The sequence below is a fragment of the Thermobia domestica genome, chromosome 13 (genome assembly GCF_964235325.1).
Source record: "Thermobia domestica chromosome 13, izTheDome1.hap1.1, whole genome shotgun sequence".
NCBI classification, from domain to species: Eukaryota; Metazoa; Arthropoda; class Insecta; order Zygentoma; family Lepismatidae; genus Thermobia; species Thermobia domestica.
The window spans coordinates 122,500,265-122,513,597 of NC_137466.1; the positions used below are offsets into that span (position 1 = coordinate 122,500,265).

The following is a 13,333-nucleotide window of genomic DNA, read 5'->3' on the forward strand; positions in this document are numbered from 1 at the left end:
CTCTCTACATCTTTCAAGAAATTTTTCTAAAGTTCTTTTATGTGATTCTACATCGGAACTGTGTATTATAAAGTCATCCCATAGGATGTCTTGATCACCTAATAGATCTTTAAATGTATTATGAAAGAGGTTAGCTAATACAAAAGGTGAAACACATAGGCTTATCGGCAGTCTTGTATAAGCTGATAGTCTATTGGGAGTGGCAAATGCTGTGTATAATGCAAATTTTTTTTGTCTAATAAACACTGATAGAAGGCAGATTTTCCATCTAAAACGCTGAAGATAGTATGTTTACCTATATTCCCTATAATAGTCTTGCAATTAGGAGCTGGAAACACCTGCATAATCACCTTTTTGTTCAAAGACAAGAAGTTCGCGACTAACCTTTTACTATTGTTCTTATTAGTGACTAAAAAAGATGGGGAAATGTAAGGGAAACTACTAATTTCTTCTACTACTCCCTGCTTTATTAACTCGTGTATATGATTATTTAATTCTTGCATTTTGTGCTTAGGAAGAGCATATGGCTGTTGAATGCAAGGGCTATCATCCTTTGATAAAATTTCATATTTAAAATCCTTAATAGTACCTAACTTGTCTGATATTACATCTGAATATTTGTTTTCTTTAAGTCCTTTACATAATCACATAAACTTTCATCAAAAATATCAGATAGTATGTCATTATTACCTTGTGATTGACTAGCGACATCCTCAAAATTGCATATCGTATGGTATACAGGATTGAACATTGGTTTTCCTAAGACAGGTTCGGAATCAGTAGCCTCCTTTTTTCGCTCTCCTCTCCCACTTTTCCTGTGGGCGCTGAAGGTTAGATGATTGATGTTTTATTTGTCCAAGGTTGTTTGTCCTCTCCCCAGCAATGCCCAGCGCGCAATCACAAGAAACCAGTCTGTAAATTTCCTATTGTTTATGAAAAAATGGATTTCCACTGCTTCTTTTATGGAAATGGGTACTTGACTCATGGAAGTGACCACATGATTGACTTACTTTTTGCGATTACACTTTATCTTAATCTGATTCAGTAATAGATCAGATAGTTTGTACTACTGCCAGTGTCTATGTAACACCACACCGGATTGTGACATACGGAAACCATTATTTGTACCATGTAATCTTGCTTCGTGTCCGTAATATTATAACACTTTTTATTTTCTAACAAATTTTCAGGTTTTTTTTTTTGGGGGGGGGCGGTGGCTCAGTGGTAGAGCGTTCACCTCTGGTGCTTGGGGTTCCGGGTTCGATCCTAGCCCCCGCCAAGTGAACTTTGTGGTGGACAAATACCGTGTGCGTGGGTTTTCTCGGGGTTCTTCTGTTTCCTCCCACTTTCTTCATTCCACCATTTCATTCATCACTCATCATCACCGTCTCCTTTAGCCTAACCGGCATAACCGTGGGACGTAAAAGTCAAAGATTTAATTTCATTTCATTTCAGTTTTTTTTTTTTTTTTTTTTTTTTTCATTTCTTAGATTACATTGACGGCAAAAATGATTTTTCATGCCGCAAGTATAACAATGTCTGTTTTGACTACGATTAGTTTTAACATTAGGAAAGACAGTTCCACTAGTTAAATGTGACTGTACATGTGCATAATCTGTATTATATTTCCGGTTTGAATCGTACGTTTCAGCAAAGGACAATAATAATTGCTTTTGATTCGGAGTAGAAGTTAACAAAAATATATTACGAATTTCAGGTGTAATTAGGTTGACTATCGTATTACAGAATTCTATTTCACTCATATGCATATTGAAAATATCCAAAATATTTTCCTTTTCTAATATAAATTCCCTAAATGTTTCTTCTTGTCGCATTACATGGTACAGCTTTTCTCAAATTATCTCTGTTTTAATAATATTACAATTTTGTTCCGCACAATAGACTAATCTGCATTTTCATTTTTGATTTGTTGAAAATCTAAAAATAATGGACCTGTAATTCTACCTAATAAGAGAACTAATATATCTGTAGGAGCTACATTGTTTTATCAAACTGTTAGCTTGCATTAAAAAATGACATATTTGGTAACCATCTACGGAATTTAATACGGGAATATTGTTTACCAAACTTTCTACTGCTTCAGATGCACTTTGACTTTTAAATTTACCCGAAATCACATCGTATACTGGTATTTGGCCCTGAAATAGGATTTACTGCGTTATGACTGATGCTGTCGTGAGGAATTGTAATCTCCGCAAAATCAATCAGATCCTCTACGGGTCGCATCTGACAACTTCTGCCCGGTTCCACATGCCCAAACGTACACATGTTACCCATATTAACATCATAACCTGTGCTGTTTAAATGGGTACTAGTTGCTGAGGTTAGGAATATATTTCCCCCTATTAAATTGGTTATAATAATCATATGCCTCTGCAGTGTACCAAAAATTCATTTCTTACGTCTAATTTACCGTGCTTCTCTTAACACAACAAAAACTCAATTTTACAGGTTCTGATTTGGAAGGTTAATCTTTTCTCTAATAGGGTTACAATCCAAAAGAACACAATTTTATACATAAACTAAAGCTTTTACTTTTACTAGCAAACACTGATTCATAGAAAAGGGGTAATTTAATTATTTTGTTCCGTTCCTTAAGAAATGAAGGAACCAACTCGGATAGAATATTTTCGTGGTGTTGTCTCAAATATAGGTTAAATTTAGAATTGAAAGCTTGAAATTCAACTAAACGAAAGTAACAAATTTTATTAAATATTAAACCAAAAGAAATATGTTGGAAGCAAAAATTAATTGCTTTTCTCAAGTTCAAGAATTTTGAAATCACCATCCGCAAAACTTTTGAATGCGGGCCAATTTGCAAATAGGAGCATAAAAAATGTTCAATGCTAAATATTTGCCCAATTACAATGCTGCTTTAGTGTCCATGCAGTTATAATAAAGAAAAATTACATACTAAAGTCTTCATCTGTCAGTCTTAAAAGCATACGTTTTCTGTTTCAGTTTTCGAATAATTATGCTCGCAAATTAGAATCAAACTTTTCTTTGCACTTATAACATACACTGAACACTCATTTTTCTCTTTTGGTATCACTCTTAACACTAAATAACTTAATTTACATATGTCCCTTTCATTATAATACTCCATTAAACGTACAGAAGGAGTATAGCATCTTACCTTTTTCCTGTGAATGACGCATGGTAGGCAGGTGCACAGCCACGAAGGTTCGTAGGTGGCATCACCTGTTAGGCATCAATCATATGATAAAGGTTGCTAACTATTTACACCTATACCAAGAAATATTAAAAGGGCTTCTGATTTTAGATTTTTTCTCCGAGCAAATAAATTTTATCACAGAACAAGACATGTGTCTAGACGTTGATAACAATAAGAATTTTAAATTGAACATCATTGACAATGTCGTAATATTTCTGCAAAATTATGGTAGTGCTTGTGTCTGGGATATAATTTCAGAATACGTAAGATATAATAGATTAGTTCTTACGATATCAGTTTCCACATGTTCTGCAGAAAAGTCATTTTCTACATTGAAACGCCTCAAAACCTACCTTCGAACCACCATGAGCCACAAGAGATCGAATCACCTAGATATTTACACGTCCCAAGGATATTACTAATTCTTTAGATCTTGAGAAAGTGGCCGATGAGTTTATCAGCAGAACTTCCACGAGGCAAAACACATTCTATGTGCTGTAGAGTAAACCATAATTTTAAGTAAGTGAAGAGCAATTTAACCTCAGTTTTTAGCTTAACCCACAAACGCCCAAGACCTGTTTTATTCGTTAGCAACTGCCTGAACAATATCGTGTTACATCGAAAACCTGAGAAGAAAACAACGAAATTCGTACAAGAGAACGGGTAGTGTGCCTGAAGTGGAACAACGGGGGTTTGGCTAAATGAATGATATAGCCCATGTAACGTAATGAAAAATAAAATGGGTTACTGGTGGCACAAGGAGCGTTTGTGGGTTCACAGCCAACTTCAAAGTTTTTTTTGTTTAACTTGGCGCTCTAGTCTGCAAACTAACTCTCTCTCTCTCTCTCTCTCTCTCTCTCTCTCTATATATATATATATATATATATATATATATATATATATATATATATATAGATAGATAGATAGATAGATAGATAAAAATGGGCAATGGGTACGTGTAATCTCAAGTACGATTTCAGGTAGGATGCATATGCATTCAATAATTACTTGTAATAATAATAATAATAATAATAATAATAATAATAATAATAATAATAATAATAATAAGCCATATTCAAATGCAAGTTTAATTTTGTAAGATTATTTCTTTGAATAACGTGGAGTTCGATCCTGGTAATGTTTTAAAAACTGTAAAAAGCGTTTATATAATTTGAGTTTCTAGAAATTACAAGGTAGTTGAGCCATTTTCAGTTTTCACTCAAATTATTCTAGAAGTTTCGGAGGTTTGATTGAAATCACTATTATTTCAACATTTTTCTTCTCTTTTCTTTTGCTAATATTGCTAAACACACTTGAAATGGAAAAACAAAAAATCTCAATGTTTATTTGAATTTTGTTCATTACAAAGGTTAGATAATCATGGTAGAAAAAAAAAAGGCTGCAGCAATTCGATAATACATGTTTTGTAGTTGATTAGTTTAATAGTTTGATGCTCCTTCACGGTTTTGAGGAGGATCACCCCAGTTTGGGAACCATTAGTCTGTTGGATTTGTTTTTTTAAAAAAATAAAATACGAGAGGTTGAGATTTCTGTTGTAAACACCGAAGCGTGAGCAACCATTGAAAGTCGGTGCCTATAAGCTAATATGAGTTTAGTCTGCAAAATCAGAGCCATGAACTGTTATTTTGGATACGGTAGTTTAAAACTATAGAGAAAGTTTGGGTTGAGTTGATCTTGAGTTTAACGTTCCTTTCAGCAGCAAGGCTATATGAGACGTGGTCCTACTGATTAGCATGGAATCCGAGCTCCCATCGGGAATCGAACCGGGATCTTCCACGCCAAAGGCGCGTACACTAACCGCTTAGCCACGAAAGAGCTGTATAATGAAAGTTTATAAGTTTATCTTTATGTATGTATGTATGTATGTGTGTGTGTGGGTTGGTGGTCGGTCGTCCTATGCTCCTCATAATATATGTATGTTGAGTCCGTAAACATATTACTAACTGAAATCCAGTATATTGTTAGTACAGTTACTGCTGACACTCTCTGACACTAAGATATTTTTGTCGTTAATCGTTAATAGCTCTACGAATAATATGTTTAGAACTAGAGAATCCACACGTTTACTAACTTGTCCTTTTTCTTCCATATCGATTGACAATGTTTTTTCTTCAGCATATACTAATGCGAAAACAAAGCAGGAACGTATTGTTGTTTCCTTACTAAAATTTAATGTAAAAGAATAAGCTCAAAATTTTTCAGACAAATAAGCCATGCATCTCTTGCTCTTCTGTTATGGATTTACTGAACACTCATCAGTTGTCAATGGAGCACTGTCAAGAAACAGATAAGCAAAAGTGTGAGTTTGTAGTGGGAAGAGGATAAAGTTAGATACTTACACAGGAAACATGAGTTTATACTATCAGATTATATTACCTAAACAAAAGCATCTTGAAGTTTCCAGCGTAGTTTTCTCCATAGTGTAAATATTTTAAGGAGGCTTATCAGTTCTGTCCCTAATTTTTATATTTTTGTTAACATTGGATACATCTAAAACTAATAATATTTCTGTGTGAAGGCAGCCCGTAGATTTCTTTGTCCTTAGACATTTTCTGTGAGAGCCCCTACCCCGTCTAACGATCGTCAACACTGTTGCCACCTCTGTTTTTTTTTTTAAGAAAATAGCTAAGTAACAATTCATGCCTCGCTAAACTGCTGTATCATCAATAACTAAACTTTATTTTCTTCAAAGAGTGTTTCGAAAGTCTGTAAATCCATACTTTTTTTAAATAATAATTTTATTTATTTTAATATCTGGAAAAGTTATAATGGTTTTGCCGCTGTCGGTAATTTCATACTTCAAATAAATAAATAAATAAATAAAAATAAAAAAAATAACAATTAAGTGAACAGGACGACGACGACGACGACGACGACTACTATTACTACTACTACTACTACTACTACTATTACTACTACTACTACTACTACTACTACTACTACTACTACTACTATTATTATTATTATTATTATTATTATTATTATTATTATTATTATTATTATTATTACTGCTACTACTTCTTCTTCTTCTTCCACGGTTGCTTCCCTTGTGGGCCTCCCTGTCTTCGTATAAGTATTTAGTAGTTAGAAAATTATTTATAATGAAATAGGTTTTATTGTTGATATATTCCTCTTTTAAGAATAGTTTTCAAATCACTTATGGCATTATGGGATTAGGTAAAGAACTGAGCGAGAATGAAGACCATTCCAGTAGCTTTTGTTAAATTACTAAGTAGTACTTTGTACCTTCTAGAAAATTACTCAGAGCAATCTTTGATACCTAAGATGTTTTGAGAAAGAAAAAAGGGGAAAGTTTGAAAGAGAAAAAGGGGTGGAGGGGAGGTAATGGGACTGATGAGCATCTTTAAGTCGATACATTTCCACTTTTTTGGTTAGTGAGGAACGATGGAAGTGCTACACGTGTTATTCCAACTTCAGTCCAGAATGTTCGTGTCGGATTTAATTTTTATTTCTTCGTTTAAATGAAAAATGCCTTTCGCTAGAAGTGACGCCACAATGACACTTCAATATCTGGTCTTTCTATCTGGAAATATCTAAGACCTGAGTGGCATACTTCAACCAAAAGTAATTCAGCATTTAAATAAGCAACAGGAAATTATGTACATTTATGTACCATTTTCCCCCTGTAGTAAGCATTATATATAATATTAGTATCTAATAATTAAGTTCTTATGTGCGTCTTTTTTTTTTTTTTTTTTTCAGTTTTAAGTCTCAAATGTTTGTTTCTGAACATTGGGAAGAAAAAAATAAGTGATATGTAGCGTATTTTTTCCTCATCATTCACAAAATCAGTGGCACAGTAGAGAAGAGAAGGTATTAGTAGTTGTTGAATTCAATTATAAAACATCTGTTTGAATGGCTTTCATTAACAATATTTATTTCCGCAAAAGTGAAGTTTCTCAGTATTTGGTCTGTTGTTGAGAACCATAAATATTTATCATAATTACCATCGCCAATGAACTATTTCATTAACTATAAAGTGAATAAAGTAAAGTAAATGAAATGATTTATAAAGTTCTTCAATTGTGGTGTTTAGGGTAAAAGTAAATAGCAGATAGTAAATATTTGCAAATAATAATAGAAAAATCTATGGAATGAAGTAGAGGAAAACGGAAGAGCCTCAAGAAAACTGACGGACACAATGTTTTTAATTGCACTCCCTTGTAGTCTGGGATCGAACCACATATGAATACTCCGGCACTGAACCATCATACACCAACAAAGACGAAGAACAAAACAACAGTTTGATATAAGAATGATCCGCAGAATGTATGCAGTGTATTTGATTTTCTCTTTTTAGCAGGAGGAGCCGATCCCTAAGTAAGATGAGAACTTCTGATAATGTCTTAGTAGGAAAACAACAAAGAAACAATCTTTCGCAATCTAATAAAACATCAACAAAGCCAACGGAGAATGACTGCAAAATAGAACAAATTGAACCAAGGTAAGTATAACTTTCTATTAGGAAATGTTTGGTGTACAACTCAGTATGTTTGAATTACGGTATAACTTTTCGATTTGTAATACTTGTGCAAAACTCGTGTTATGGATGTATGTCTGGAAGAAAAAGTGCACGCTACTCAATAATTTCGAAATGAATGGACCAAGTCAAGCATATGGAAAATGAAGAGAACAATTAGTTTCATAATTACAACATAATCTCCTTAGTTCAATCATAATTACAACATAATCTCTTTAGTTCAGTCTCGACTAAGTCGTACGTTTTCACTATTTGATTTTGATTAACTTCAGCAGTGACCTTTTCGTGGCTAATGCGCGTGTGGTCCAGGTTTGGTCTTTGGTAACTATGTAACCCAAGTAGGAGTTCGGATCCTACTTTAAATCAATCAATCAATTGAATACAAATAGATACAGGATGGACTATTTATCTTGATACGCCCTGATAACATTTAACTTAATAGAGAAAAAACGTTGAAATTTTGTATCATGCAAATATCAGCAGGCGGACATTGACATACTCTGCGATACAAGATTAACAGTGCTGCCAAGCCAACATAAAGTTCTATTGTTTCAATTGACAATACGTCAGGTTATGACAAATCTCAAATCTATATGCCAAACGGAAACTTATATTATATTTGTTATTCAGTGTTACAAACTAAAGACGCTACACTATCAAACATCCAAAATTTCGTAACCTCTACAGCGGTAGTAACGCAAGTAAGACGGGCAGGTCAACGCACATCCAAAGTACTTCAGTATCTGATACTAAGTTCATGATATGATGGATTTCGAATGAATAGGTACAAAGTTAGAAGGGTTGGAAAATTTTACTCTTTTCAAAAACCTACGTTTCGAAAACTGCTTCGATCAGTACTTCATGCAATCGCATAGATAGTTTTCAATAGATATAAAGATCAGAGTGCCATTTGCAGCAATTTGATATCTCAAGCTATTCAGAAGATATGGTAAACAATGTTAAAATTTGCAACACTGCTCAAATTTATGTAATTTCGAAAACTTGTAAATACACCTGTCCAAAACTATTGTTGGGATGTTATGAAAGCAAAGGAAAGCGACGACGGTTTTAAAAAGCCCATAAATACGTCATTTTAAAATATGTAGTAATTCTTACCATACTTTGTTTTTTTCGTACCTACGAAACGGTTTGAGATGTGAAATTGCTGTAAAAGACATTGTGATCTTTTTGTCTCTTCGAAACAATCTACATAATTGGATGTAATGCTTATCTAAGGATTTTATTTAAATAAAGTCCTTTGAAAAAAGTCAATTGTCAGTTCCTTGTAACTTTGTTTCTAATTATTCGAAATACGTCATATGATGACCGTAGTTAGTATTTGACGTTAAGGTACTTTGGACATACATTGTCTCATCTGTTTCACTTATGTTATTACTGCTGTAGAAGCCTTGAAAATTTCGTTGTATTTTCATGTGTGTGAGACTACAGCGTCCTTAGTTTGTAACACTGCATAACGAGGATATTGTAAATTTCATTGAATATGTAGATTTTAAATACGTAATAACCTGACGTATGCCATTTGAAAATATACAACTTTATGTTGGGTTGGCAATATCAATCTGGTTGTATTTCAATGTATATGTCCCGTATAGATATTTGCACGATACAAAATTTCAACATTTTATATATCGTTGTCTTGGATTCAATACCGCGTAAGTAACATTTCACCAATTTTACAGGAGAGACAAAAAACAGTTTAAAAACTAGCTTCAGCCTCAATGTACGCGGTATTATTTTGAGGTAATAAAAGAGCCATTTGTCGTGTTATAGGTGTACTACTTAACCAGATTGTGCGCCCTGGGCACAAAAGGGCTGCAAAAAACTTCATCTTGGCTTTAGAATTATATAGTACTTGGATATAAGCATCTGTGAGCTATTTCACTACTAAGTACCAATTTTCATTTTTCTCGAAGCAGGTAGATGACGTTCAAACATAGCAATCGGTTTGATTACTGAAATTAGCGAGCGAAATTGAATTGATAATTTTGATTCGTTAGCCAGTATATAAGCAAAAGAAATTTAAAAATACGTATTTCTAATTAGCTAAATCTGAACATTTTTTTATCATCATAAATCTAGTACATGTAGTAAAAAATGCCCATTGTGCCAAAGGCGAGATGCCAAGTTTTCTCTGACGCTTTAAACTTTCATTTCATAGAGACCAGCTATTTGCAAAAGCTAGACCAGGCTTTAGATTTTTCTACGTAATGACTGTTGATTCGTACTGTACATGATTAAAGTGCATTTGAGAATTTAAAAACAGAGTTCTAGATTCCCCAGACTTTATAATTGCTTTTCCTTTCAGTTATTTTGAGAATATAATATGACGCAAACTTTACCTGTAAGAATTGTGAAGTGTTTCATTATTGTCTCTCTGCTTGTATTTCTAAAATCTTTCAATGAGGTAAAATGAAATTTGTATTTTTAACGTCTGTATATGTTATGTAGTATAGGATAAAGAGGTAGATATTAAATGTAAATGGTTGATGATCAGGGTTTGCCCAAGTGGGCCCAGCCCGAAAAAACCCACCGGGTTTTTTCGGGTTGGACCCACCTGAAAAAACCCACCTTAAAACCCACCTGGGTTTTTGAGGTTTTTGTTAATATATTATTGCTACAACTAAGTTGATCACATTGAAAGTGATGTTTATCAAATTTTGGACTTTCCTCGAGCGAATTAAATGCTTTCACGTTAACGTATACAACAACATTCTACATAAGACCTTTATAAAGTTCTGAATGCACTGAGTAAATGAAAAAACCTTAGCTTGAGATAATTATATAACAAATTAATGTATTGATTATGCTTAAAGCCTATTTAAAAAAAAATGCAATTTTATATTTTAGAAAATACTTTCCGTAAATAGTGTGCTCGCCGACTCGGCTATACCGAGGGACGTTATCCCTCATAGGGGACACCGGGGCACATTGTCACAATTTTCACGTTTTATTTTCTTGTGATGCTCGTCTAAGGCCGAAAATTATAATTTTTAGTATACACATACTTTATTATCTTGTGCATAACATATTTCTCTGTCCAATGTAACTCGCTCTGAACTGGACTTATGTACTACGTTTTATGATCAATACAGTTGTGACAACGTACCCTATATGCGGGGCAAGTTGTCACAATATATGGGGCAAATTGTCACATGTTATTCTTGTGCCACTTTCCAGAAATTGGTAGATATTATTAATGCAACTATTACTAATGCAAAAAGACTGTAAATGTTACCAGCATTAAATACTTAGCGTCTGAAAGAGAATCAAAACAATTAAATGAAAGGGGAAACTATATTAGATAAATAGGTAAAAAAAATAGGGGGACCTTGTGATTGTTGAATCAATATTGAACCACTCTTAAAACTATCATATATGTCTTGGGCTCCATAGCTTATATTTTCTCAGCCTAAAAGATTTATTGTTACATCAAGCTTTGTAGGAAAACCAAAACGGCCATGAAAACAGAACTAACTCATAGCTAAGGAATCAAAACTACAAACTGAAAGGTCATAACAAAATGACGAAATTATCGAATCGTAGCCTACTTCTCCAATAAGCCAACACAAAATTAACCAATTGCGTTTAAGTTGTTTCTGATTGTAGTTTATGAATTGCAAAGAATTCCTCGGATAGGACCACTGTATAGCTAGAAGAGGAGTAAATATTATTACGAAGTTTAGTTGTGTTCTATCAGTACGCACTGCAAACTAATTTGAAAATGTTTATCTTTTTGCTTCTACAAAGTACCATACCTGGAGGTCATCGTCAGTCACAGTTAATATACACGCAAAACAAGTTCTGCTTCCCTCAGTTTTCGTAGGCCGATTCCGTACATCGAATGCACTGCATCCACTTCTCGCTACATGTACTCGTACTGTTTGGATCGCCATAAACTGAACACAATGTATCGTCGTCCTCTGAGGAAGAATCGTAATCTTCTTTGGACCTTCGTTGACATTGTTTATATGTGCAAAACTATTTCCTTGGGGAGTTCTTATAGCAAGATCACCATGTCTTTTCAGAAATACCGGATACCAGTGTGGGCCAGCAATGGCCTTTTCATTCCACGATTATGGTCATTTCAATCCTAGCGTTTTTGCATAGTTGTAAGCCAAATCACGAACCTCTTTTGTAGTGAGTCCAAATTATATGTGCGAAACTTGTTTTGATATGATACTAGTAATTCTTCCTAGTATTACGAAGCGTACCCTAATGTAAATGAGCATTGGCCGAACTGTAGTTCGCCATCTGTAACACGTGCACAGAATCTTACCAATGTTCTGTAGTGGACATGAAATTCTTTAGCAGCTTTAGGCCTACGTATTGATATGGGGTTGTTATTTCTTTTCATAGCTCTTGCTGCAACCAGCAGATCTTCCATTGGTGGTGCTTTCGTCTCTGTCTTTCTTTAGAATATTCTCACTGTCTGCGAAACAGAGTGGGGCACATTGTCACAGTGATAACATGCCCCGTCTTATTTGTGACAAATTGCTCCACGCGTCGCCATTACCCTTTTTACAAAATATCTATACCAAACTACAAGAGGCTAAGCGGTTAGCGTACGCGCCTTTGGCGTGGGAGACCCGGGTTCGATTCCCGGCGGGAGCTCATGTGGTTCGGATTCCACGTTAATCAGTAGGTCCACGTCTCAGATAGCCTCGCTGCTGAAAGGGACGCTAAACTAAAATCAACTCAACTCAAACGACAAGATTGGGCGCATTCAAAGTAGCACACTATGAAGCTCTATTTGTAACGTACATAACACACACAAAAATATTTGATTCTACCGCTTTCACGAACACACAAAACAGCAATTTCAGGACTCGGAAAATTTACATTCCGGCACTGAAAACACACAAAGTTCAACTGACGCAGCGCCGTTGTTCCCGCGCATCTTCAAACGAGTACAGTTAGTAGTGACATCTAGTAAGTAAACGAGAAAGCTAGTGTTTTCGCTTTTTTCAGAATTGCTACTGTGACAACGTGCCCCTTGTGACAATGTGTCCCGGTCTCCCCTAAGTTTTACGAGTTTAAAGCCATATGTGCCGGTACTACCAGTAAATAGGTAGTACATTAGTAAAACTATTAGTATTAATTCTTACCTTTGATGGTAGCACAAGTATTCTTCAGTAAAATTTAGTTTTCCAACAGTTTAGTTCAGTTATTTGTTGGTATTCTTCAAATAAGCATTCTTTAGGATCAACACTAACACTAGCGTAAAAATGTTCAATTTAAGAAGCTTAATGCTCAGAGTTCCTGGAAAGAAACGTCTTGCAACAAATGCTCGGGAATTTCACCTAATTGAACGCACAAAATATCGAAAGTGACTTTCAAATAAAACCATTTTTTTTTACGCTGTTAAATTAATACATTTGGTGTTCATATTTGGCAAACGTCACTGAGGCTTCTGGGATGATTCGATCTACATTTGTTCGTTCGTCTGCCTGTACCACACATACTACAGGGTACCACCTTCGATGTTTTAAGTTTAAATTTCCAGGGTACAACCACGAGACACTAAATTTCCAGTATAGATTTTGGCGGTATACCAGCGTACAATTTCAAAATGGTGGCTTTAAAAAAAAATAGCG

The 13,333-nt window shown here is 34.5% G+C and overlaps 1 protein-coding gene across 2 annotated transcripts in view; it reads left to right on the top strand.

The window, feature by feature from the left end:
• The window catches only part of LOC145668468 (testis-expressed protein 9-like), a 69,537-nt gene that overhangs the window by 24,197 nt on the left and 32,007 nt on the right, over positions 1–13,333 (top strand). For both annotated transcript variants that reach the window (XM_081736383.1, XM_081736382.1), the window contains exon 4: positions 7,539–7,682. In XM_081736383.1, coding sequence (XP_081592509.1) covers positions 7,539–7,682 — 144 coding nt within the window. The remainder of the gene's footprint in view (positions 1–7,538; positions 7,683–13,333) is intronic.